Source organism: Diceros bicornis, chromosome 14 (assembly GCF_020826845.1).
Source record: "Diceros bicornis minor isolate mBicDic1 chromosome 14, mDicBic1.mat.cur, whole genome shotgun sequence".
NCBI classification, from domain to species: Eukaryota; Metazoa; Chordata; class Mammalia; order Perissodactyla; family Rhinocerotidae; genus Diceros; species Diceros bicornis.
In genome coordinates, this window is record NC_080753.1 from 24272357 (window position 1) to 24295500 (window position 23144).

Consider the following 23144-nt stretch of genomic DNA (forward strand, 5'->3'; position numbering starts at 1 on the left):
GAAAAAAATATTTTATGAAGGTCAAAACCAGGGTGGGAAGTCTGCATGGGAGAGTTAGTGTCCTGTGTCACCTGGACAAGTCCTGGGTTAAGCCTCACCGTACAGCGTCGGCTTGGTTTATAGCTGGGGACATCCCTATTCCTGGGATTTGCTCATTGTCCATAGTAACTTCTCAGTGTCCAAGCTCCTTAAAAAACCTGGTCACAGAAAAGCCACACCACTTCTTTTATTAATGTTGCTGTTTTTCTTTCTTAAAAAAAAACCAACTTAACATAAAATGTATTTCTGGACATATTTCAAAGATCTGGCAGACCTTCGGTCTGAGGCTCTTCATCTTAAGCAGCCCATTTGCGGCATAATTAGGACCTTCAGCCCCACGATGCCCGGTGCCCATATATGGTTGCCATTTCTCCCTTTGCAGCTCACTTTCCTCTTTCCCAGGAGCAGCCTTAGAGAGGGAGGCACGGCTTAAACGATTTACAGCATGAGAAGTGTATTTTGAGTCTTCGGAGGGCCTTGTGCGGTAGGATTGGTTGGTGTCAAATGTTGTCTGGCTCCAAGTGGTATTAGGAAGTCAGGCACGTCCCAGATGGCGATACATGTCACTGCTGTGTCTCAGTGGAGGCAGGCAGACCTTAGTGAGAAAACAGAAAGCATGTTACTGAGAGCCCTGCTGGCCCCAAACCATGAAGAGTTTTCCCTTTGAGCTAAGGTTTCTGTGTGCCTTCCTCAACAAATGCCTGAATTTCTCCTCCATAGTCTCCGGTGCTTTCTAGTTGACTCAGGATTGGATTTGTTCTGTTCACGTTTTGGTATGGTTCACACAGAGAAAGCCCCAGAAGAGATCCGCTCTAACTGTTCTCTTGAGTTAAATACATGGTTAAATCCTGTTCTGTCATTATTTTTAAAAGATGGAAGAAGAAATATGAGGCAAGTTTTCTTTAACAAATGCCCATTTCTTGGAATTATTTTAATTAAGCAGAATTGTTCTTTTGGCCTTTTAGATTACAACTCTATCTCATGCCAAAAAAAGTTTTTTTTTTAACTTGGTGCATTTTAACTTTTCTCTTCAGGAACATGAGCAACTCAGAGTACAGGGAAGCATGTTAATGGGTCCAGATAATACAGTTATGTACACTAATGGAAGGAGGCTTATAACGTGACAAAACGTCCAATAATATTTTATTTTAAAATAATTTGACTTAGAAATGAACTTTTCCCCTCACACTGATTTATCTATTTTACTTCTGTTTAGATTAATATATGACCCTCAATTATCCAAAATAAAAGCTCTTTTTAATTCTTCTTGAAATGCTTAATTTTTATAGCAAATTTAGCTGCCTAATTATTTGACTTAATGGAAAACAAACAACACATAACGCGCACACAATTTCCTGAGGACTTGCTAGTTAGGCAGTTGGAAGAAGTGGCCAGTGTCTCGGAAATATGTTTAAGAAGAAAGTATACTGGAGTTAAATTAAGCTAGCGGTCGTCATCCTGTAGAATCTATGTAGAGTTTATAATTACAGTGATAGTGCCTACACTAATAAGATCTTCAAAAAATTTAAAAGTTAATTCTGTATTTTCAGAGGTCACCCTTAGAAACCTGTTTTTATGACTATTCACCACCACTCAGCATGGTGTCTTCTTTTATGTGAGTGGAGAACCATGTGACATTACCCCATCATTATCTCACTGAATTCTGTGAATGGGTCCTGCTTTTTGTAAGAAATGGCTGAAAATCGTGACTTCATGGATTGGTGAATGCTGAGCTTGAGAGTCACCAGACACCCTGTGTGCGTGTCTAATACCAAACACCTGCCGACGTTAAGCTCTGGAACATCGGTATTTCCAAAACGTGTCTACGAAGTGACATCTTCTCTTAAGAGTATTAACAGTAAGAGACACCACGAATCAATGGAATATCTTCATGGAAGCATGCTGCTTTTGTGTTTTATTAATATGTGAGTTGTTCCAGAATTAAAGTTGGATAAGAGGGCAATGAAGACCCTTTCTCCGTTACTGGAGGATTTTGATCAGTAACTTAGGCCTTGTAAAGGGACTTAGTCATAGCATTTCTGTGGGAGCAAACTAGATCAGACCAAATTCAAAACAGGATAGCAAAGGATCCTTTACCCTCTTTCCTGAGGGTAAGCAGCCTGTTTCTGTAAGAGTCTAATTTACCCTCAGCAAGAAGCCCAAATGGCCTTAATTGTGTCCTAATTATTTGCTTAAATAGCTAATCTTTACTTCCAGTTCTATCACATCCTGATATCGGTAGGAGGCTACCTCTTAGCTGCCGCCTAATTTACAAACATCTTTTTAACCCTTTAAAGATTCCCGCATAGAACTTGTTGCTCTATTATCCCCATTCCTACATTCAGCATTTTTCTATGAGTTCTGCCGAGGTCTTCTCAACATAAGAAAAATGCTCTTGCATTATACATGCACATAGCAATTACTAGTCTCCCTCAAAGTGGAACCATTTGTTTGAAAACATGAAAGCTTCCCTGGCCAAAAAAAAAAGGTTGAATACAAATCCATTTGGGGAATTTCAAAAGTATCAAAAATGAAAAAAATTGCCTCCGAAGGACTGAAAAACCGGCTTTCAAGAAAAATGGAATGGTAAGATCACAAATGGTGGGAGCAGGGCATCTAGAAAGTGTCCAGAGTGTAATAAGTCCAGACACATGTACACGGGGGCATGCTTAGGGGACTGAAATATCTTCTCTGAGGTTGTTCAGGAATAGGACCAAGGAACACCATCTAAATCTTACTGTGGAAAGTCACTGTCTCATCAGAGCTTTCAGATTCCTGTCAACCTTGAATATTCCAGGTCTTAGGGAATGTTAGTTTGACATAAAAGGGTAGGAGGGAAAAGGATTTAGGGAGGATTTAAAGGAAAGAGAAAAGCACACGGGATCTACTAGAATATTTTTACAACCAACCAAAAGCAGAGAAATGAAATCTTTCCAGAGGAAAATCAAACATATTACTCGTTCCACCTGACCTCAAGCCTTCTACCCAAATTGACAGTTAATGGAGAGATAGATGGTGCCTTGACTCACGTGAGGCTGAGCCCAGTCGCCTACTTCAGGATGTCCGCCAGCTTCTCCTCGTAGTACAGGAAGTTCTCCTGAATGTCCTCCCAGGGCTCAAAGGCCTTGGATTCGCCCTCCTCTTGCTCCACAAAATTCTGCCAGACGTACTCGAAGTCCTGGGGCTTCATGATGCGCAGTCTGCAGCCAGCCTCCTTCAGCTTCTTCAGGGCAGCCTGGATCTCGGGCTCCTCCCACATGAAGAGTCGCCCCACCAGAATGAGCAGGCGCAGGTTCTTGGTCTTGCTGAGGGTTTTGACGATGCGGTCAGCGCAGGCTGCGCAGGGGCTGGAGGACACATACCAGGTGACGTTGTACCGCAGCGCGGGGTCGAAGGCGGGCATAATGGTGTTGAAGAAGGCTTCCTCTGCATGGGCAGCGGCGTGCTCGTCCTCTAGGTATCCCCGGGACGCCTGCACTTCGCCTCCCTTGCTCTGCGCTTCGACCACGTAGCAGAGGAAGGTCTTGTTCCGCCCGGAACTGTACTCCACGTTCCGGAACTGGAACTTAAAGAAGTTGACAGGCAGCCGCTCCCTGTGGGTCAAGGAGACAGAGAGACAAGGAAGGAGAGAGAGTGATGAGTTCTTGTTGCTAGGACCAGACTGGAGTAGGTAGCTCTCCAAGATCAGTGCCTCAGAGATATATTCACTCTTGCTATTAAAATAGGCCTTGCCTACGCTACCATCAGTGACAAAAAGGCATGAAAGAATCCAAAAGGGTTTATGTGGAGGAGAGGAGAGAATTTGGAGTGAGCTGTGTCTTCTGGTTACTCATTAGGAAGGGTCTCCAAACACTCCACCATCACTCCCAACACACAACACACTCCTACATTTCTAAATCAGTCAATCTTTAAGCTGGCTATACATTAGAATCACCTAGAGGACTCTACACATGTCAATGCCTGTGCCCAACACCAAACCAATTAAATCAGAACATCAGGAGGGGGGCCCAGGCATCAGCATTTTTTTAAAAGCTCCCCAGATGATTCTAATGTGTGGCCAGATTTGAAAAGCAGTGTTCAAATAGTAATTTTACCAAGTAGTACCAAATGTGTAAAATTTCTTATGACAGAGCAAGACCAAGATTTTGCAGAACATTTCATGCTTTCAAGTCTCCTCCTTGTCACTCATGCATATTGCATCTTAGGCATGGCATGGCCTACACCTTGCAGTACCTTGCTCTCCTAGTGACTGTTTCTCAAGTCTATCTTTTCCCTCAGGTGAAGGAAAGTTGTCACAACAATGTCCAAGAATCTTTATCTGTGAAGACAGACTACCTAAGGGCACCTTGATATGATTTAGCTTGTATATAGTATTGAGTCATTTCAAAATCATAAAAGACTTGGCCTTTGCCCTTCGGATGCTTATTATCTAGCAGCTAGATTGTAGCTAGACAGAGAAGATGTAAATAAGATAGCTGAGAACATTAGAAGACTGCTAAAAATGAGTAGTAGAGTGGAGGATGTATGATGAAGGTTCTCGCAAGCTTAGCCTTGATTCAGGAGGCGAGAGAGAATCGTTACAGGTCCTTAAGTAAAGAAAGGCATAATAAAAGTGATGTGCCCGGAAGAGTACCGTGTGGCTTTAGGCAGATAGAGTGAAGCTGGGGAAAACCCTGAAATTTAGAAAGCCCCCTGGGTGTCTGAGGACACCAGACTTGGTGATGACTATGTCCAGCTGCTTGAAGGGGGAGGTGGGTGATTAGGAAATGAAAGCAGCAGAAAAAGGCCAGGTTTTTTGAAAAGCTTGGTAGTAATAAGGAGAGAAAAAAGGAGAGGGGCTAGGGAGGGCCTCAGAGTTGAAGACTGTTTTCATCTTTATGTGGATGTGCGTGTTTTTCTAAAATAGGGAAGATTTGTGCTGTTTGAAGGCCAAGGAGAATGAGGAGGCTTTCACAGGAGAGACTGAACATGTCAGGAGAGGAGGGGATGTGTACCAGCTGGAAAGACTGAACGTTTTCTTTTTAAAAATGTAATCTCTGTGGCTGCCCTGGAAGATACCCTATGACAACCATTAACTCTGCTGTGGCTTCTCTATACCCCTTCCCTCTCCTCAGAGAGGTCACCCAACTCCCTGGGCTGCAGGGGAATCCCTGGTGTCCCAGGGCCTGGGCTTCTTAGGGATAAGCAGCAGGTGCCAAAGAGCTGAGTGAACTTGAGCTGTCTCCCTGCGGTCCTCCTCTCGCCCCATCACCACATTTTCTCCACCCAACTTTCCATGTCCCTTGCTGTCAAGTTAAGTTTCCACTGTGGAGATGGATGTGTTTGAGGACCCACCCCTGGGATTCCTTTGCATACTATATTTAGCTCTCTAAGTCCCTCTGTCCCTGGTTGGATGTGTTTATTATTTACTTAGCATTCTGGGAGAATGGATGGCCTGATGACTCCCCTCTCCTCTTTCAATCCCTGCTGGCAATTCATGTATGTTGAGCTCTCCCCATTTAAACTCACCCCACCAGACCACTCCTGGACTCTGCCAGTTACTAAATGGTCCCTTCACGTCCTGGAGTGGCTTTTTCCTCCTGAGAAGCACAGAGCTTTCCCTTCTTGCTCAAACCCTATTTTGCTCTTCAAGACCTTTGGCCAGACCATCCCCCTCCCCAAGTCCAATCCAGAGCCACCTGTGTGATGGATTCTCAGGTGAAACCCTTGGAAGTATTCACGGCTGCTTGGTTGGCTTGAGGGCTTCAACCATAGCTGCCTGTGTGTTCCCTCAGGTTTCCTTCTGGAACCCCCAAAAGTATTGCTTCAAGTTTGCCAAGTACAGCCCAGCCGAGAGTATGAATTTGGCCCAGCATGCAATTGCAAGTTGGCTGGATGGTCTGAGACTGCTGCTTCTCTCAGCCGCTTTTAAGCTCTGATGTTTTCCCCTCCTCCTCTTCTCTAGGCAAGAGGAGAGGACCCAGAGAAACCTGAAACCCAAGGGAGAGGAAGAAAGTTCACCTCTCTATAAATATCAGTTTCCAACCCCTCCGGCCAGCAGCCCCAAGGTCTACCCCGTCCCTCAGCAGGGCCTTCTGGACTAGGTGCCTCAGAAGAGAAGTGCTGTCAAGGGGCAAAGGAAAGGCATAGAAGGTCTTGGCTCCCAGTCTTTCCTTTGGGTTTGCTCAGAGACTGAACTTGCTTGACTTCTCAATGGGCTTCTTCGTTTTCTAGAAGGAGCATAAAGGTTGAATGAGGTTCTTTGGGACTCCCACAAGCTGAAACAGCCAGGCCCTGGAGGGAAACCAGGAGAAAAGAGGTGGTACAGGTCTGAAATTTCTCCAGGGAGCTAGACAACATGGCCATCTCGGGTGATATTACAGAATCACAAAGTAAGTCAACACTATTATGCCCACTAGTGGAAGGAAGGAAATAGTGACACTAATTTCTTGGATAATCACAAACATCTTTTTTTCTTTTTCCTAGTAGCATGACATGCCTGAGTACCATATTCACTTATATTATAGCCCTTTACACTCAACCTCAGCAGGTATTTTACTGCTAAAGTGGGATGGGTGTGTGTATACGTTACAGCGGTGGTCAGGAGAGAGATGCCAATGGTAGATTTCTTCACCTGGGCTCAGGTACTTCTTCAGGCACAGAAACCAATTGCGTTATTCCTACTCCCGCCCCCAGCCTCAGAGAGCACCTCTTTAAGCACCACTTCCTCATACTTTCTGTAAACAAGGCCATTCACACTTCATCTGCTTAGACCCAAACTACTGGGCATCGCAATTCTCTAGGCAGGAAACTGAGAACCCTAATATCTAGAAAAAGTTGAGAAGATGGTCTGCCTGATGGAGGGAGAAGGGATCTGAATAAATGTGATACATGTATTTCTCTCATGTTCACATTTAAAAACATTTGCATTTCCTATGCATAAATCTATACAGTGAAAGGAAGCTAACTGGAGCACAGTAGAAGCTGATCTGAGATTAAACATTTGCTCCAAAATAATCCATGGAGTGGGAAATCTACTCACAGGTAACCGAGTGTTGACTGATCCAGCTTTCCTTACTAGACCTTTCATGACCTGCTCGAAAGGGGCAGAATTGCCGGTTTCAGCTCCCTTTTCCCTTTGGCAGCCCACTTTCAAAGTGGATGCTAAGGAGTGGGCATAGCCAGAACAAAGACTGTAGAGAAGCAGAGCGATCTAACAGCCTGACTTCCTAGAGCTGAGAAGGGGTTTGATGTTTGCTTGCTCCTGATTTGCAGTTCTGGAAGGGATTCTGCCAAGGCCATCCCTGAGCCCACCCCTTCTCCCCAGGAGGCACCATCTTTACACCTTCCATCAACCCTCAGTGGAGGCCAGGGTGGCCAGAGTCAGTGGCTATCTTCTATTCTTAATGGAACACTCCTTCCCAGCATGCTCCCGAGTCCAGGGGAAGGGGTGAGGGGGTTGTGGCATTAACAGTGGTGTCGAAGGTCCCCCACTCCTTGCCCATCCCTTCTCCTCTGAACCCTGCCTCTTCTCTGTGTTCCTCACGTGGCCAGAGTAAACCACTGATAGCTAAAGACGTGGTTGAAAGGAGAATCACTGTGCCATTTATCTCTGTTCCATAATAACAGAGATAACATGATAGCAGGTTCAGCTTTATCCACAAGCATACACAACACAACCCGAGACAAAGACAAACATACAGCAAGGGGTCCTGCCAGGCAGAGCCACAGTCACTCATCACTGGAATGGAGGGATGAGGAGACGACAAATTCCAGGGCCCCAGAGCTTCCCTGTAGCGTGCTGGTTCTGGCGCAGGTGGCAACCAGTCACATTCCTTCTCAGCCCAGCACTCCTGGATCTTCATACATCCCAAACTTCTCTCCTCATGAAGCCCTCCCCAATTAATTCCGTATCCGAATGCCTGGCAGAGAGCCTAACACACTCATTTGTTAGTTCATTCATTTATTCAACAAACATTTACTGAGTCCCTATTAGGAGCCGGTACTATTCTTGGTGCTAGGATAAAGCAGTTAAAAGGCAAAGTCCCTGTCCTCATGGAAGTTAAATATTAGTGGGGAAAATGAGTAGTAAATAAACTATTCCTATTCAGTAAATATTTGTTGAGTATAAGAAGACTCCTCTTTATGGCTTTTTTAGATGCAGTGTGGTGATCTGGGGTCAGACAGTCCTGGGGGTCACGCCCTACTCCATCCACTAGCTTTGGGCAAATTATTCATCCTTCTGAGGCTTGGTTTCCTCATCTGAAAGAGTAATTCAGCCTCTCAGATTTTGGACAATGGTCAACACTCAAGAAATTAAACCTAGAATTGATGGATGGTGCCTTCTCCGTGCCTCAAATCTCATTCCTCAGAGCTCCATCTTAAGAACCACCAAGTGTTCTCTACTCTTCCTCTCATTTTCAGAGGGTTCTCTCCTTCAGTGGCGTGCTGGTTTCACACCCAGCTCTCTGAGAGAAACTTTAAAAAAGCCCTGATTTCCACCGTGTGCTGATTTCTGTCAACACTCCCACTACGGAGATTTCAAGAAGCCAACGTGAAGTCACTGAACTCAGAGTTGGGAAGAGATGCACACAATTGACTCTCAGTTTTAGACCTTTTTCTAGCACTTTCCACCACATTATTTTGTTAATGTGCTTAGGTCTGCTTTCTATCCTGAGCGCCCTATTCAAACCAGAATCACGACAGGCGGGGCATCTCTCTCCTTCTTCCTACCTGGTCCTCCCTCCTCACCTCAGACTGTTTCCTGAAAAGCTCCCTGCTCTTCTGCTAGTCTGCAGCCCAAATCTAAGGAGCAGTGTGGGTAGACCCATCCCCTGGGGGAGTCCAGGCTGGAGAGGAGCTGACCCCTCTGACTCCAGGGCGTCTGGAGAGAGAAGGAGAGGAAAGCTCCTCCCTCATCCCGTCCCTGCACAGACACCGCCACACCTCTGGGCTATTTTAAGCTGTCTGTTTACCCGGAGGGGCCCAGGAGACAGATCTCCACAGTTGTTACTGTGGCCTGGAAACACTCAGGGCTCCACTTCCCTCCTGAACGGCTCTCAGAGCACCCAGGAAGCTGCCCACTGGGCCTCGTTTTCTGAGCCTTGGGTCAGGGAAGCCTCTGAGCCTCACTACCTCGTAGATGGAGATTGGGGGATCTCTGCTCGGGAAACCTGGCACCCAGAGTGCATAAGAGAGCAGTGGAAAGGACACTGGGCTGGAGTCAGAAGACTTGCCACTTACTGGTTCTGTGGTCTTGGAAAAGTCACTAAATTTCCTTGACACTCAGCTTCCCCATCTGTAGAGTGGCAATAACATATCTCCCTCTCCTAGCATTGCGCTGAGAGTCGAGTGAGCTCATGCGTGTGAAAGTATGCCGTGGTGATAAAGCCCTGGACAAATGTAAATGACATCAGGGGATTTAATCTTTCAAACCCACCACCCTGAGACCCCAAGGCATGTTCAACTCAACAAACATAGTCTAATTCTGTTCTGGACCTACCCTGCCCTGTGCTGGGGAGATCACAACACTGCACAGAGCCGAGTGTGTGCACGTGCCTCTGTATGTGACCAAGGGCAGCATGGACCAGCATGCTTAGGTGTCAGAAAAGGATCCCCTCCATAGAGAGCCACTAGAATCGAGGACTCTCTTGGCCTGGTGGCCCTAGGCTCCCCATCAGTCTATATTAATCTGTGCCCTGCTGCTCCTTCAATCCTAGGAAGAGGGTGGCATTAGCTGGTTGGGCACAGGACCTCTTACCTGAACTCTTGCTTCAGGAACGAGGATCATTTCCCTCAGGTTGTCTTAGAAATCAGAAAATATCTGAGTTGGAAGGGACCTTAGGAGTCAACTAGTGTCACTTCCTTGTGTTACAAAGGAAAAAACTGAGGCCAGGACTAGAAAATCACTTGCCAAGCTTAAACAGCAAGTTCAAATTGCTACCCAGGGCTCCTTCTGCCTCCTGAGGGCATCATGCCTCTGTTCTTTCTGAAGTTTCTGTTAGTGTGGCTGCTACTCTGCCTGTCTCTTTGCTGGAGACTCCCATGAAGGAAGCTTTAGGGCTCAGGGAGGAAATGTGGCCCCACGTATTCTCTTCTTATTCTTTGCTGTGGGACTTAGCAGAGTTTTGTGCTAAGGGGACAGAGAGGGAAGAGGAGGAAGATTGCTTGGCTTTATTCCTGGAGATGACATAATCTGGACAAGACAGAGGGACCCTGTATGCAGCCCCATCTTTGGAGCCTCTGGACCCTTTGCCCTGGTCCTGGTTCCTCCGGGCTGTGGCTGAGGGTGTGGACATCCCTCCTGTCTGGAAGCTCCTGGCCCCGGCCTGAGTTACCGGCACTGTAATTTCTCTGTTTCCCTGCCGGCGGAGGTGGACAGCCCGTGAGGACACTCAGAAAAGATTCAACAACAAACAAACTGCTTCTCACTTTGCCTTGGGAAAGGATGGATCTGTCTTCCCTGTCTTAGGATCTTCTGCTTCAGAGAGAAGCTCTCAAGAAAGAGTGAGAGACATACAGATAGAGGAGAGGCCTACTCAGAAGCAGAGAGAGAAGCTGAGGGAGGAGGTCCTTTGACTGGGGCCATATTTAAATGTGCCAGTGTCGTCCTCTGTCCTTACCAAATCCCTGGGACTAAAGAGCCTCTACCCAGAGAGACAGGTGACACCTCAATACCGTGAGGCCTCAGGGAGGTTTCAGGCTCTGAGCTCCATGGACCTCTTCCCACCTCCCCTGATTAGAGGGTCCAGGGCGTCACGGCGAGAAACCAAGAGATATCTGCTGGGTCCCCTGCAGCCCCTACCCTGCACACCTGTGCACTCCCAAGGCTGTAGGATTTCGACCCTGACTCCTGCTGTTACCATCTTGGTTCCCCCGCCTGCCCTCAGCACACACTCTTCCAGGGAGGAGGACCCTGGCCACACCGGGCTCTCACCCTGTGACAATCTCAAAGGGCGGCAGCTCAATCAGCTCCTTCAGCTTCTCTGGGTCATCCAGGTCCTCTAGATCCTCGCCATTCTGGGAGGCAGGCGCCGCGGCCGCAGCGGGCTCTTCTTTCTGGGCCATGGTGGGGCTGTGGCTCCGGAGTCACTGAGAGAGAGGAGAGGCGACGGTCCGGGCCAGGGCCTGGCAGCAGTGTCCCAAGCAGCTGTCAGCAGCTAAATCTGCCTGGGGATGACGGAAGAGGACAGGGCAGGCCAGGCTGAATGTGCTCACCCCCTGGGCCACAGGCTTTATAACCAGAGCCTTACCGCCCCTCCCCCAGGCCCTCTTCCTCTATCTTTCTTTGAGTGACAGGAGGGTGCGGGGTGAGGGGAATGGAAAATCTGGCCATTAGTATCCCCTATTTATCAGCAGGCAAAGACAGGAAGCTGGCAGGTGGGGATGGCTTGGCCTGCTCCCCTCCCCCCACCGGCTCACACAGTATTCATATTCTCTCCCTCCTCCTCCCTCACCTTATATCCTTCCCTCTGTTTCCCACCCAACTTTCCCAGCTCCACTGGGGGGACTGTGGAAGGGGCCCAGGGCGGGCACCCTGAGATTTGGGGGAGAAGCTCTCTCAGAGATTTAAGCAGGATGAGGCTTGCATTGAAGGGAGTGGTGGCCAAGAGACCCAGGACAGTTTGGTTGGGGAAACCTGGGTTCAGAAAAGGAGGGTCCTGAGATGGGATGGGATCAGAACTGCCGATTTGGAAAGAAACTGTGAGTTGTTACCCAAAGGGAGCGGACGCTGATTTGCCTGTTATGGACACATAATGCTGTGTCCAATCGACTGGGGGCCTCCAGGAGTAACAATACTGTCATTTACTAAGCTTTGAGGTTTGGAAATAGGCCAGGCGGTGAGTTTAGTGTTTATGTGTGAAATTGGACTTAATGCTCTCAACAGCCCTGGAGGGCAATGTGTATTATCCCCATTTTATACTTGAGGAAACTGAGGCTCATGGAAGGGTTCAGGGCCTTGCTTAAGATCATAAGCCCCTAGGTGGAGCCAGGCTTAACACCTAGGCCTTTTTACTCAAGAGGACATTCAACCACCGTGCTATGTTTCCTCTCAGTCAGTCCTTTATTCATTCAACAAACATTTATCGAACATCTGCTATATGCCAATGCTGTTGCAGGTACTGGGGAAATGGCAAAGAACAAAACAAATGAAAACCCTTGCTTCACAGAGCTTGAGGGGATTGGACAAGAAACAGGGTAAGTAATATATGTGGTCTGTTTGGTGGTGCAAAGTGCTAAAGAGAAAAGGCAGGGAAAGTGGACAGAGTGACAAGGATAGGGTTATGTTTTTATAGGGTGGCTGGGGAAGGACTTTGAAAAGGAAACAACAGAGAAGATTTGAAGGAGGCGAGGGAAATAATCATGTAGATATCTAAGGGCAAAGTCCTCCAAGGAGGGGAAGAGCAGGTGCAAAGGCCCTGAGGTAGGAGCATTCCTGGCCTGTTTGAGGAATAAGCAAGGACACCTGTGTGGCTGGAGAGTCCTAGGAGATGAGGCCAGAGAGAGAAATAAGTGCTAAATAGGCAGGGGCCTCATGGGCTGTCATAAGGCCTTGGCTTTTACTCTGAGTGAGATGGCAAGCCATTGTCTATGAACAGATGAGACGTGTTATATTTTTATGAGATCACTCAGGCTGCTTTGTTGACAATAGACTAAAGATGGGAAAGAACAGAAGCAGAGGGAACAGTTATTAGTCTGTTGAAATGAATGAGAGATGACTGGTGCCCCTAGAAAAATCCCTGAGCTGGAACAGCATCGAAAGATGGCTGGATGATTTTTTGCAGTTCACATGATGGCTTAGCAGGATCCACAAGTTTTTGTGATTGGGGCAGTGTAAACACTCTAGGACATTCTCAGGGCAATGGAATGGTGGGATCAGGGTCCTGAAAATGAGGAACCTAAGAACATTGGGGAACTGGTCTGAACTCAGCTCCCAACGGTATTGGGTGAGAAGGTAGGGTACCTTTTCCAGGTCTGACTAGAAAATAGGAGTCAGGATGGTTTGGAGGATTTGGGGCTCTCTTCTCCAGAGAGTTCTGAGCAGCACAGTACCCTGTAAGATGCCCAAGCATTTTGGTTTGCCTGGGACAGTCATAGTTTATACTTACTGTCCAGACAAAATTACTACTAGTGACCCCTTTCACTCCCCAAAATGTCCCAGTGTAGACATTACACTATATGGTCACCCTATCCATTAGGCTTATTACTAAAAGCATTCTTGCCCAGAGATTATTTTTTCAGGCATTTTTCCAGGGGTGTAAACACAGGCTGGTGGTAGTAGTGCCCGTGTCCACAAAGAAAAGGCAGTGATAGCTGATCCAGCAAATGGACATTATTATTATCATCGTCACATACGCACACAACATTTAAATGCAAGGAGTTTATGTCATTCTTTTATTTGATCAACGTTTGTCGAGGGCTCCTGTGTGCCAGGCACTGTAGCAAATACCAAAAACACAGAGATGAGTGAGGTGCTGCCTGCCCTGGAACTCCTGGTCTTGATGGCATTGGGGGCATTCATCAGGCGCTCAAGCGTGCATTATCTCAGTTAGTCCTCACACCATCTCACTCTGGCCTCCTTTTGCAAGTTAGGACTGCGGCTCAGAAAGGTGAAGCGATGTGCACAAGATCACACGGGATTTGGGTCCAGGTCTTCTGAGCCTATGCTGGTCTTGTTTCCAGGGCTGCACCCAGCTAGCTCTGATGGATACATCTCTAACGCATTATCAGCGTGCACCCCTCCCCCACCTCCTGTTGCAGCTACAGTGATGCGCTGGGATCAACCGAGGAAAGTAAATGGTCTAGGGGAAGGGGAAGCAGGTTTGATGTTCGATGTCTTTCAGTTCGATATTCTCCCATGGGGAAGGCTTCCACCTTGAGGACAGGTTCTATGGCTGTCATGTATAACCCTGGATTGGGAGGAAAAAAAAAGTCCATGTTCGTATGCCCATCTCAGCCCTTGACTCACTGTGTGATCTTGGCCAAATCACTTAGCCTCTCTGGGCCTCGGTGTTCCCACCTGTGACAAAGGTCAAGTTATTGCTCTCTATTCCAGGATGGTCACAGGGATGAAAATGAGGAAGCAGGGCTGGTCCCCAAGACCTGCAGGGTGGAGACGAACAGTGCAACAGTGTGCTGAAAATCTTCTGACTCTGAGCCATGCTGGGAGATGGTGCAGAGGTGGTCCCAGGCTGGTCCTCTCTCAAGAGGTGACTCCTCGCTCCCTTCACACCCATATAGTTTTTCCTTTGACACTTGGGAGAGTGCCCTGGACTCTCCCCTGGACTGATGACTGACAGCTTCCTTTTCCACTGCTCCTTTCCAGCACCGCCCCCCACACCCCCCACTACCCCTACCCCTGTCCCCCATCCCTGGAGGCCCTCTGACTGCTCTGGCTATTTATGGCACCTCCTGGGGGCCCGAATTCCTGGCTGGTCCCTGGCTCTCCTTTCTCCCTGGCCGGCCTCAGAGTGCAGCAGCTAATCTGAGGGATCAGGTGCCAGGAGCCTGATCCTCCCCCTGCAGCTGCCACTATACTCTTTTTAGGGCAGGCATTCCCCATCCCCCATGTGAGCACTGTTGGGGAAGTTTCTATCAGCACGCCCTCCTGCACAGGAGGAAAATAGGAAATACGGCATCCAGTTCAAGGTCACACAGGAGTCAGTGGGGTGCTGGGATTTGAACCCAGGTCTGTCAGCCTCCATGCTCTGTGCATTTCCCACTGTGTTATGCTGCTCAGAGTTCAGTGAGAGCTGACACTAGCACATCCCTTACTGGGGGCCTGACGCTGCTCAAGGCAGCTCACGTAAATTAACTCGCTCCTCACAAACATGTGGGGGTAGATACTATTGTTATCCACATTTTATTGGTGAGGAAATTGAGACCAGAGAGGTTAAGTGACTTGCCCAAGGTCACACAGCTAATGAGAACAGAGCTGTGTGCTTCCAGAGTCATGCTGTAACCTCTTCACCATCCAGTCCCTACTGCTGCCAGGACCCCTGAGGCCAGGTTCTGAAGGAGGAGGGGAGAGAAGGGATGAGGGGAGAAGTTCTTGCAGGGAGATTGGACTCTGGAAGCAACTGGTATATGAAGGGCGTGTGTATGTGTGTGTGTGCGCGCGCATGTGTGTAGGTATAGAGGCACCAGACAGCTGGGGAGTGGGGATGGAAACCACAAAGGGCATTCTCCCAATCTGTCTCTGCAGGTGGCAGCCCCCTTCTGTTGGGTGGCAGTGGCTGGACGGGGCTGGGTTAGGCCCAGGATACGCTGCAGCCTGCCTCTCCGTGTCCCGTTTCCCATGGTCATTTTGGAGGTTGTAGGAGGTGGCTGAGGAGGAGGGGACAGGGTCAGGCACAGCCGGATGCTGAGCCGCCCTCCCTGGGAAGGAGTAGAGAGGCCAGCAGGGGGGCTGGTGGAAAATAGAAGCCTCACCAGGGGAAGGTTTCAATTCTTGCTCTGTGAAAGAAGACACCTCGGGAGTGCGTTGATGGAGTGGGTACTTTACATGCAGGAACAGCTGGGACCCCAACAGCCTGTTGCCCCAGAGACCCAACCTGGGCGTGCCCGCCCCTCGGTCACTACTGAGATGAGGTACACAAACAACAGGCCACAGGCTCCAGACACCCCTTGGTGGGCAGGAGCCCGTGCCCTCCAGCAACCACTCTGTTGACATAAACATGGGGGTGTCCAGAGCCTGGGCCAGGAGGGGGGGTGGGGCCAAGGGTCTCCCAGAGTCTGAGGCTGGGATCGGAGAAAGCACTAGAATCACAGGGCAGGCCAGGGTTTTCAATCTCCTCCTGTGCAGGACACATGATCAGCTTGCCATGCAGGACACGCTGCCCCAGGGTAAATGGTGACACCTGGACTTTAGTCCTGGTGGCCGCGGTCCTCTGTTCCAGCAGCCACTCCCAGCGCTGCCCAGCTCCCACAGCTAGCGCTTTGAGTCTTTGAGGAAAATGATCTGATAAGAAGCATGCACATTAAGGTGACTAATAGTGTTCCTTTTTGAAGCGGTGTTTGCAGGGCCAAAGAACCTACTGAGAGAAAGTGATAAATTTAACAATCAACTTTTGAGAGGAGAATTCCAGCCCTTAGAATGAGAAGTGGGTTGGGTAGGGGCAGGTGGAGGGGATAGGTGCTTTTCTGGCGCTCCTCTGAGCAGATAATTTCTGGGTGGGCTGGGAGACCTTGGCAGCATGGACACTAGAGGGACGAATGATGCTGAATAGGCACCATTGAGGCTCCCGGTGTGACAAAGAGGGCTTTTCCCAGCTTGCACGCTGGAAGCTAGGGCCTAAGTGGGTGAAAGGTCCTCGAAAGCTAGGGAGGGGTGGACTCTACCTGAGGATAAAAGAAGGGGTCCAGATCTGAGGTGGTTCCCACCAAAGCCAGGCTCTGTTTGGACAGGTAACTTGTGCACCACTAATGAGGATCGGCAATAAATCCTTAAAACAGAAGGGTCTTGTGCTTGTTTTCTGGAACTACAAGAAAGAAGTCTGGGAAGATCCCGAAACGGCTTGGGGTGCAGGGGAACCCCAGGAAATGGAATGAGTAGTGGCTACCTTTCTACAGAGGAAGAAAGACTTTGGAGCCTTGGCCTGGGCCTGACAACACTTAGGGGACCTTAGCTTCCAATGGGACATCACCCCTCCCTGCCCGTAGGTAGGAGGGCCAGAGATGCAGAGAGAAAACACTTTCTGGACTCTGCCCGCTCCCAGCCCAGCCGACCAACCTGTGGCCATTGGCCATACCCCTAGCGGTCTGCCCCCCATCACGTCGCCCCTGTATGTCTCCATTCTGCAGGCACTGGCAAAGGGAGGAGGAATGAAGTGTTCAGGGCAGGGAAGGAGGGTCTAGCATACAGCAGAATGACCTATCCTGCCTCCTGGGGTTGCTATATACCTGGTGCAGCTCCCCACCTCTCCAGATATCGTGTGGGAGAGCTGCACAGCCTGAGAGGAGCTCGTCTCTCCCCCCGCCCACCTAGCGAATCGTGTTCAGACACCATGTGCCCATTCAGAGGCTCATGAAAAAACACTGCCCAAGGGCAGAGAAGCACACACACACACACACACACACACACACACACACACACACACACACACACGATTTGGATGATGGAATCCCAGCATACATCTGCAAAGACAGGAGGCAGCTCCAACACTATTTAGGCACAACTCTAGGTAACAAGAGCAGAGGGGCCGAGGGCGGCGTGTGCTCCGGGCTCAGAACGGGGAGGCGGGACAGAGGAAGGGCAAGAGGCCCAGGCAGGTTGGGAGACTGCAGGATTAGAGGCTCCCGCCCGGGAACCACAGAGTGGGTGCAGATAGGGACTTTAAGGACGACTTCAGGGTCGGAGGATGAGAGTTTGGGGTTGGGATCCTGCCCTTTCCGGCTGTTTCTGCACAAAGCCAAGAAGCCCTTTGGTTTGGCTCAGGTCGTAGCAGGCGCATGCCATTCTAGGGTTTGGGACACTGCCCTAATCAAGCTTCCTTCTATGGCCAAGTATCCAAAACTAGAGGCATCTGCACCCCGGGGTCACGGCATCAGTTCACCCCGGGGAGGTCAAAGTCACACGAGGGTATGGTGCATCTTTTTGGAGGGGCAGTTTACCTTCTAGAACTAGTTGATAACGTGAATAAGATTGGCAGCAAATATTTATAATGCCTATTTGAGACGATGATGATAGCGCTAACGACAAATACTTCTGGAACGTTCACTTGTCCAAGGCCACACAGCGATAGGGGAGCCGGGATAAGAACCAGCACAGTGTGGCTGCCCAGCCCACCCTCAATCAGTATTTATGGATTATGTTTATACATTTAAAACACTTGCATGTATAAATGGAGTTATAAATTCAACTAAAAGCAGCTTTAAATAATTTGATTGAGGTGAAGACAAAATCCACACGAATGTGTAAGATAAAGAGCCAGCCATTTTGTACGTGTGGCGCTGGTCAGGCTAGCCCACAGACCCGAGGGGCGGTCACTCACTCTCCTGGCTCTTAGGAAGTTTGGGAATTACTGCGGGGGTCTTGGAGCAGGGTGGGGCTCCAATTGTAGTGTGAATCAGAACCATGCATGCTTATCAAACAGGCGGCCCCCTGGGCTCCCCTCCTAGAACAGCTGACATTTATTATGCACTTCTGCATCAGACACCTTGTTACTCATTTATTCTTCCCAACAATTCTATGAGGCCCCCATTTTACAGATGAGGAAAATGAAGCACACACAGTGAAGTAAGTTGAACCGGGTTAGCTTAATAAATGACAGACAGAGTCAGGATCCAAGGCCAGGTGGTCTGTCCCCAGGGCTGGAACGGCAAACCACTGCCCCTCATGGCCCTCATTCCCCCCGAGGAGCTGATTCCATGGGTCTGGAGCAGGGCTGGAGTCCAGACCTTCAACAAATGCCCTAGGAGGTCACTGGGCCATGCTTCAGGAAGCAATGCCCTATGGGAGCTGTTCTCAATCTGGCTGCACATCAGAACCACCTGAGAAGTTTCAAAAACTGTTAATGCCCTCCCTTTTCCTGAAGAGAGGCTTTTTCAATTGGTCCAGAGCAGGGTGCAGGCATTGGTGGGGTGCTGGTCAGCATTTTCTTTTAATGGGACAATGTGGTCATTAATTCAAACAATCAGCAAAGATGTATGAACACCTACTCTGCCCCGCACTGTACTGGGGCTGGGGACACAAAGGTGGGTGGGACATGACGTGTACCCTCCAGGAGCGCAGGTGCCTACCTGCCCGGCTGGATGGAGCACGCCCTTAGTGGAGGAGGGGAGGATGCAGATCCCCGTTGCTTGCTCTGCTTGGTGAGCTCTGGAAAGAGCCAGTCTCCTTTATGGTGTCCTGCTGGCTTCTCCCGCTGTGTGGTCCTGGGCCCCCACCTGAGAGGGCATAGTCAGTTCCAGCCCTGGAACTCAGCTCACAGAACCACAGGTTGTCAAAGTGAAAAGGACCCTGAGAGCCATCCCTGCCTGGAGCTCTCAAATTTTAGCGAGCAGCTGACAAAAGTGCTGGCAGCTTGTTAAATCTAAAGATGCCTGGAGCCCACCCCAAAGGTTGTGATTCGCAGGTCTTCGGTGGGGCCTGAGGAATATGCATTTTTAATAAGCTCCCAAATGGCTCTGGAACACACTCAGTAGTGGTTCTTAGAGGGGCTGCATGTGAGGATGCCCCAAGGAGTTTTAAAAACACTGATGCCCAGGCCCATCCCTAGAGGGTCTGGTCAACAATTTTAAAATCTCCAGCTGTGATCCCATCACACAGCAGTTGGAGCCTCCCTACCGCAAGGCAAGGCGGCTGGGTCTTCCAGCTGGCCTGGTTCAGGGTTCAGGGAGGCAGCCCCAGGGGCAGTCACTCCTTGTTACCATCAGGGCTGTGATACAAGAGGAGAAGAAAACAGGAGGAGGGAAGAGAGGAAAATAAAAAAGCCATGAGAAGGTTTAGAAGGAGAGAAACAAGAGAGAAGCCTGGACAAGAAGTTCCTACTGAATTCACTCATCAGCACCCTGAGGCTGATGTCTCTTTTTTTCCAACATTTTTCCTTATTATAATAGTAATTAATTGATGTAAAAAACTGAAAGTATAAGAGTATATGAAAACAAAAATAAAATATGGTCTATGATCTTACTTAGAGATAATCACATAAGGTCTTAGTATGACATATGTAAGGTATAATATAATGTATCATATAACAATATTATATAAAATATAATAAATATATATAAATTAATATAATAGATATAATACATAATATATAAACTTGACATTATAATTAGTATCCTTTCTTTTCTGTTTTGCTTTTATATAACTTTTCAAAAAGATTTTATTTTTCAGGTAATTAAAAATCTAAGTCTTAAAGTTTTGGGCCAGTTTAGGGAGGACATGTGAGTGGAGTGGAGATGGTGCACCCACCCTCCCCACACACGTGTTCCCACAGTCATTCCCGTGTGCACATGGACACATGTGGACAGACACTTCTCTTCCCATTCTGCAGCCCTAGACCTCACACACTCAACATACACTTCACATCAAACCCTCCAAGTTAGTAACAGGATTTTACTAATGGATATTAATAAATTAATATTTATTGATACAGGATTTATTAAATTATATTAAGTGTAAAATAAGGTTCCTCCTTCTTTCCTATCTCTCTGAATTCTAACGAAAACTGGCACCAGGGGACCCAGGACAGTGGTCAGATTGGAGTGTGTCACCTTCAGGGACTCATCAATCCCTGGCCACCTGCCCCACCTCCCGTCTCCCAGCCCTAGCCTCACAGCCCATCTGCGGTCCCTTTCATCCCTACCATGGGGGAGGCCAGCCTCCCTCCTCTCAGTGGCTCTTCTCCGCTGTGGGCTGAGGCTGGCGCTCTGGACGAAGGCTTTCGCTCCACAGGCGGTAGGCGATGGAAGCGGTCACAGTCAGCCAGGCCAGGTAGGGCAGCAGAAGCAGGGCAGCCAGTTTGTTGATGGGGTGCCAGATCAGTGCCATGCTCACCACCAGCCCGTAGAGCAGCAGCACGTGCAGCAGGGCCTGGGCAGAGGGCGGGACAGTCAGGCAGGCTGCCCTGCGAACCAGCCCTCGACATTTCTGCAGCCCCCTGGACCCAATGAGCCAAATTCCTGGGGCTCTGTGCACTCCACAGGAGCTCAGAGACATCTGCCAACCCGCTACCTGCCTGCCCCTGATTGATCTGCCATGTTATCTGCTGCTGGGGGCCTGGTGGTGTCACCTTCTCCTACACTACTTCCACTGCAGAGCACGGGTGCCTTACCAGACCAGGGGTGTGGGCTACGAAAATGAGAATCAGGACAGTCCAGCTGATGGTGAGCTGCACAGCATAGAGGCCAAGAGGCAGGGCCAGGGGCTGCCTGAAGGCCCCTCCCAGCTCCTTCCACACCAGGTAGGAGGCATAGCTGAGGAGAGATGGTGACAGAAACACTCAGAGGGAGGGCGTTCCATGGCAAATGGAGGAAGCCCTCTGGCACAAGAACTCTTATTACCAAGAGGGAACCCTTGTGAGCTGAAATGGGGGCAAGTGGGTCCAGGCATCATTTGGAGGCCAGCGGGGAGGTGGCAGGAAGAGTTGGGCTCTGTGAGTGGTGGGTAGGGAGACTTGGAGAGGGTGGAAGGGCTGGCTGGAATCCTAGGCAGGCACAGAGTGTACCCTCCATAAGAGGCAAGATGAGGTGCCATTCCTTTTGAGTCCAGTGTGCAGCAGTTGTTCAGGGGGACTTGTTCCCACTCCAGTGGGCACCACAGGGTGAGAGGACCATGGCATGAGAAATGGGTGCTCACCCCATGATGGAGTAGATAGTTGTCCACACAACCAACAAGACTTTGTAGGGTGGGCACCAGGGCAGCTTCCTTGGGCCGTCACACCAACCAGACATCTGATGATGGGCGAGCAGCCAGACCACGATGAGCCCCACCTGGGGAAGAGCCACCAAGACGGCCCCTTGAGGCCTCATTCTCCTTGAGGGGGCAGAATCTGGGAAGGCAGAGGACGCTAATGGTGAGCCCTCCCCTATGTCTCATCATCTGTCCCCACCTCGTCCCTGACACTATTCCCTGGCCTGCGCCCCTCATAGGAGGCCATCGCCCTCCCTGGGCCAGCTCCTGTCCTACTCCTCTGAGCCCACACTGCCTGGCCCCTTTTCTGGCTTCTATGGACTTATTTTCTCCACACCACTCATTTGGCACTTGGAGGATACTGTCCACTGTTGATAACTGCTTCTGAGTGATAGCCTCCCCTCCCCCAACATGTGTCTGACTCCTGGAGCTCAGGTCCAGGTATGACCAGTCTTTTCTACTTCCCACAGTGGGCAGCACTTGGGCCCTCGAGGTCCTTAGACTGAACTCAGCCAAGCCGACGACATAATCAACCTAGAAGGACCACGTTCTAAAGGCAGGAGCCAGAGATCCCTGGGGGTCTTTTCCAGTCGAGAGTGGGCCAGCACATCTGCCCCCGGCTTATCTCGCTATACCAGACTGACAAACTCCAGGGGCCCACCCAGCCTGAGCTCCTGCCCAAATTCAAACCCAGCCAATTCACACTGTGGGTTCCTTTCTTTTAGGAAGGAAAAGCTCCTTCCTGTCCATAGCTCTCTTTTACCCCTCAGGGGCTGGGGAGGTTCCCCCTACATCTGTCTACTTCCAGAGGGTCAGGGCCTCAAACACAAGTGTCCAGATTTCTTGTGGCCTGACTTCTCAAGGATACAGCTGCCTGGTCTTGGATTAAAAAGCTGCCATGCTCATTTGCATGTTGCTTTCCATGTCATTCGCATGTGGGACGATGCACAGACCCTCCTCCAACCAAGATCCCCACCCAATATCATTCTTCTCTTTCGCACATGATATTTCAGCCTCCTCCCCATGACTGACAGGATTGGAAGTAGAAAAAAAATGTGGTTATTTTCAGTGTTCTGGAGCGAATGCCCACTCCATCCTTTTCTGTCAAGGGCCCCTGACCATGTCCTGGAGGTTCTGGGGCCAGGGCTGATCAACCTGCCTGCCTGTGTGTCTTTCCATTTATCTTTTTCTGCTCCTCACTGTCCATTTGTCTATCTTCTGCCTTCCTGTCTCTCTCTCTGTGCTTTCTATTTTTCTGTCCAGTGTTGGAGGGCCCCCCTCCTTACCCCCATCCTCTTTTCTCCTGTTCACCACTCCCACTGCCTCCTTACTCCCAGGCCTGTGTTCCCCTTACCTCATTCAGCATACTTCCCAGGCTGGGTGCCCGATGATATATGATGTGTGCAAGGCAGAGAAGGGTGGGGGACAGTGGGAAGGGTGGAGCTCCCAGCTGGCCTGACTTTCTCTAATGACAAGGGTGGTGACATTGGCTGGGGGCCCCTTGGGCCCCTGATGGAACGGTTGAGGCTTTGGAACTTTGACACCTGGACCTCCTGAGACAGCTCAGCCCCAGGCTGCATGGCCACTGATGCCTGTGGTCTCTGCATCCGATGAACCAGCTTTGTATCCATGGGGGTGGTAGGGATCCTCAGATTTCCCCAGAACTTTCCTGCAACTGGGATTGTGGTCAAGTGAGGAAAGGACCAGCTTTGGAAATGAGTTCATGATACGTTGACGCAGCCCCTGGTTATAGCCTGCTAGCTGGCAT

At 49.5% G+C, this 23144-nt stretch overlaps 2 protein-coding genes across 2 annotated transcripts; both read right to left on the reverse strand.

The window, feature by feature from the left end:
- Position 1: 1 nt before the first annotated feature.
- Positions 2-11137, reverse strand: APOBEC2 (apolipoprotein B mRNA editing enzyme catalytic subunit 2). The gene is made up of 3 exons (XM_058553958.1): positions 10955-11137; positions 3069-3632; positions 2-634 (listed from the first exon to the last, which is right to left on the reverse strand). Exons 1-2 carry the CDS (start codon positions 11083-11085, stop codon positions 3089-3091), a joined length of 675 nt encoding a protein of 224 aa, XP_058409941.1. The 5' UTR covers positions 11086-11137; the 3' UTR covers positions 2-634; positions 3069-3088.
- A 9219-nt stretch (positions 11138-20356) lies between these two features.
- TSPO2 (translocator protein 2) lies at positions 20357-21522 on the reverse strand. The gene is made up of 3 exons (XM_058553959.1): positions 21323-21522; positions 20799-20940; positions 20357-20557 (listed from the first exon to the last, which is right to left on the reverse strand). Exons 1-3 carry the CDS (start codon positions 21493-21495, stop codon positions 20357-20359), a joined length of 516 nt encoding a protein of 171 aa, XP_058409942.1. The 5' UTR covers positions 21496-21522.
- Positions 21523-23144: the final 1622 nt, after the last annotated feature.

Excerpts from the sequence above, each read along its gene's own strand:
- APOBEC2 (XM_058553958.1), bottom strand. The coding sequence starts at position 11,085 with ATGGCCCAGAAAGAAGAGCCCGCTGCGGCCGCGGCGCCTGCCTCCCAG. Across the intron at positions 3,633-10,954 it reads CCCTTTGAGATTGTCACAGG|GGAGCGGCTGCCTGTCAACT; the intron begins GTGAGAGCCCGG and ends CTTGACCCACAG.
- TSPO2 (XM_058553959.1), bottom strand. The coding sequence starts at position 21,495 with ATGAGGCCTCAAGGGGCCGTCTTGGTGGCTCTTCCCCAGGTGGGGCTC. Across the intron at positions 20,941-21,322 it reads ACTATCTACTCCATCATGGG|CTATGCCTCCTACCTGGTGT; the intron begins GTGAGCACCCAT and ends ATCTCTCCTCAG. Across the intron at positions 20,558-20,798 it reads TAGCCCACACCCCTGGTCTG|GCCCTGCTGCACGTGCTGCT; the intron begins GTAAGGCACCCG and ends CCCTCTGCCCAG.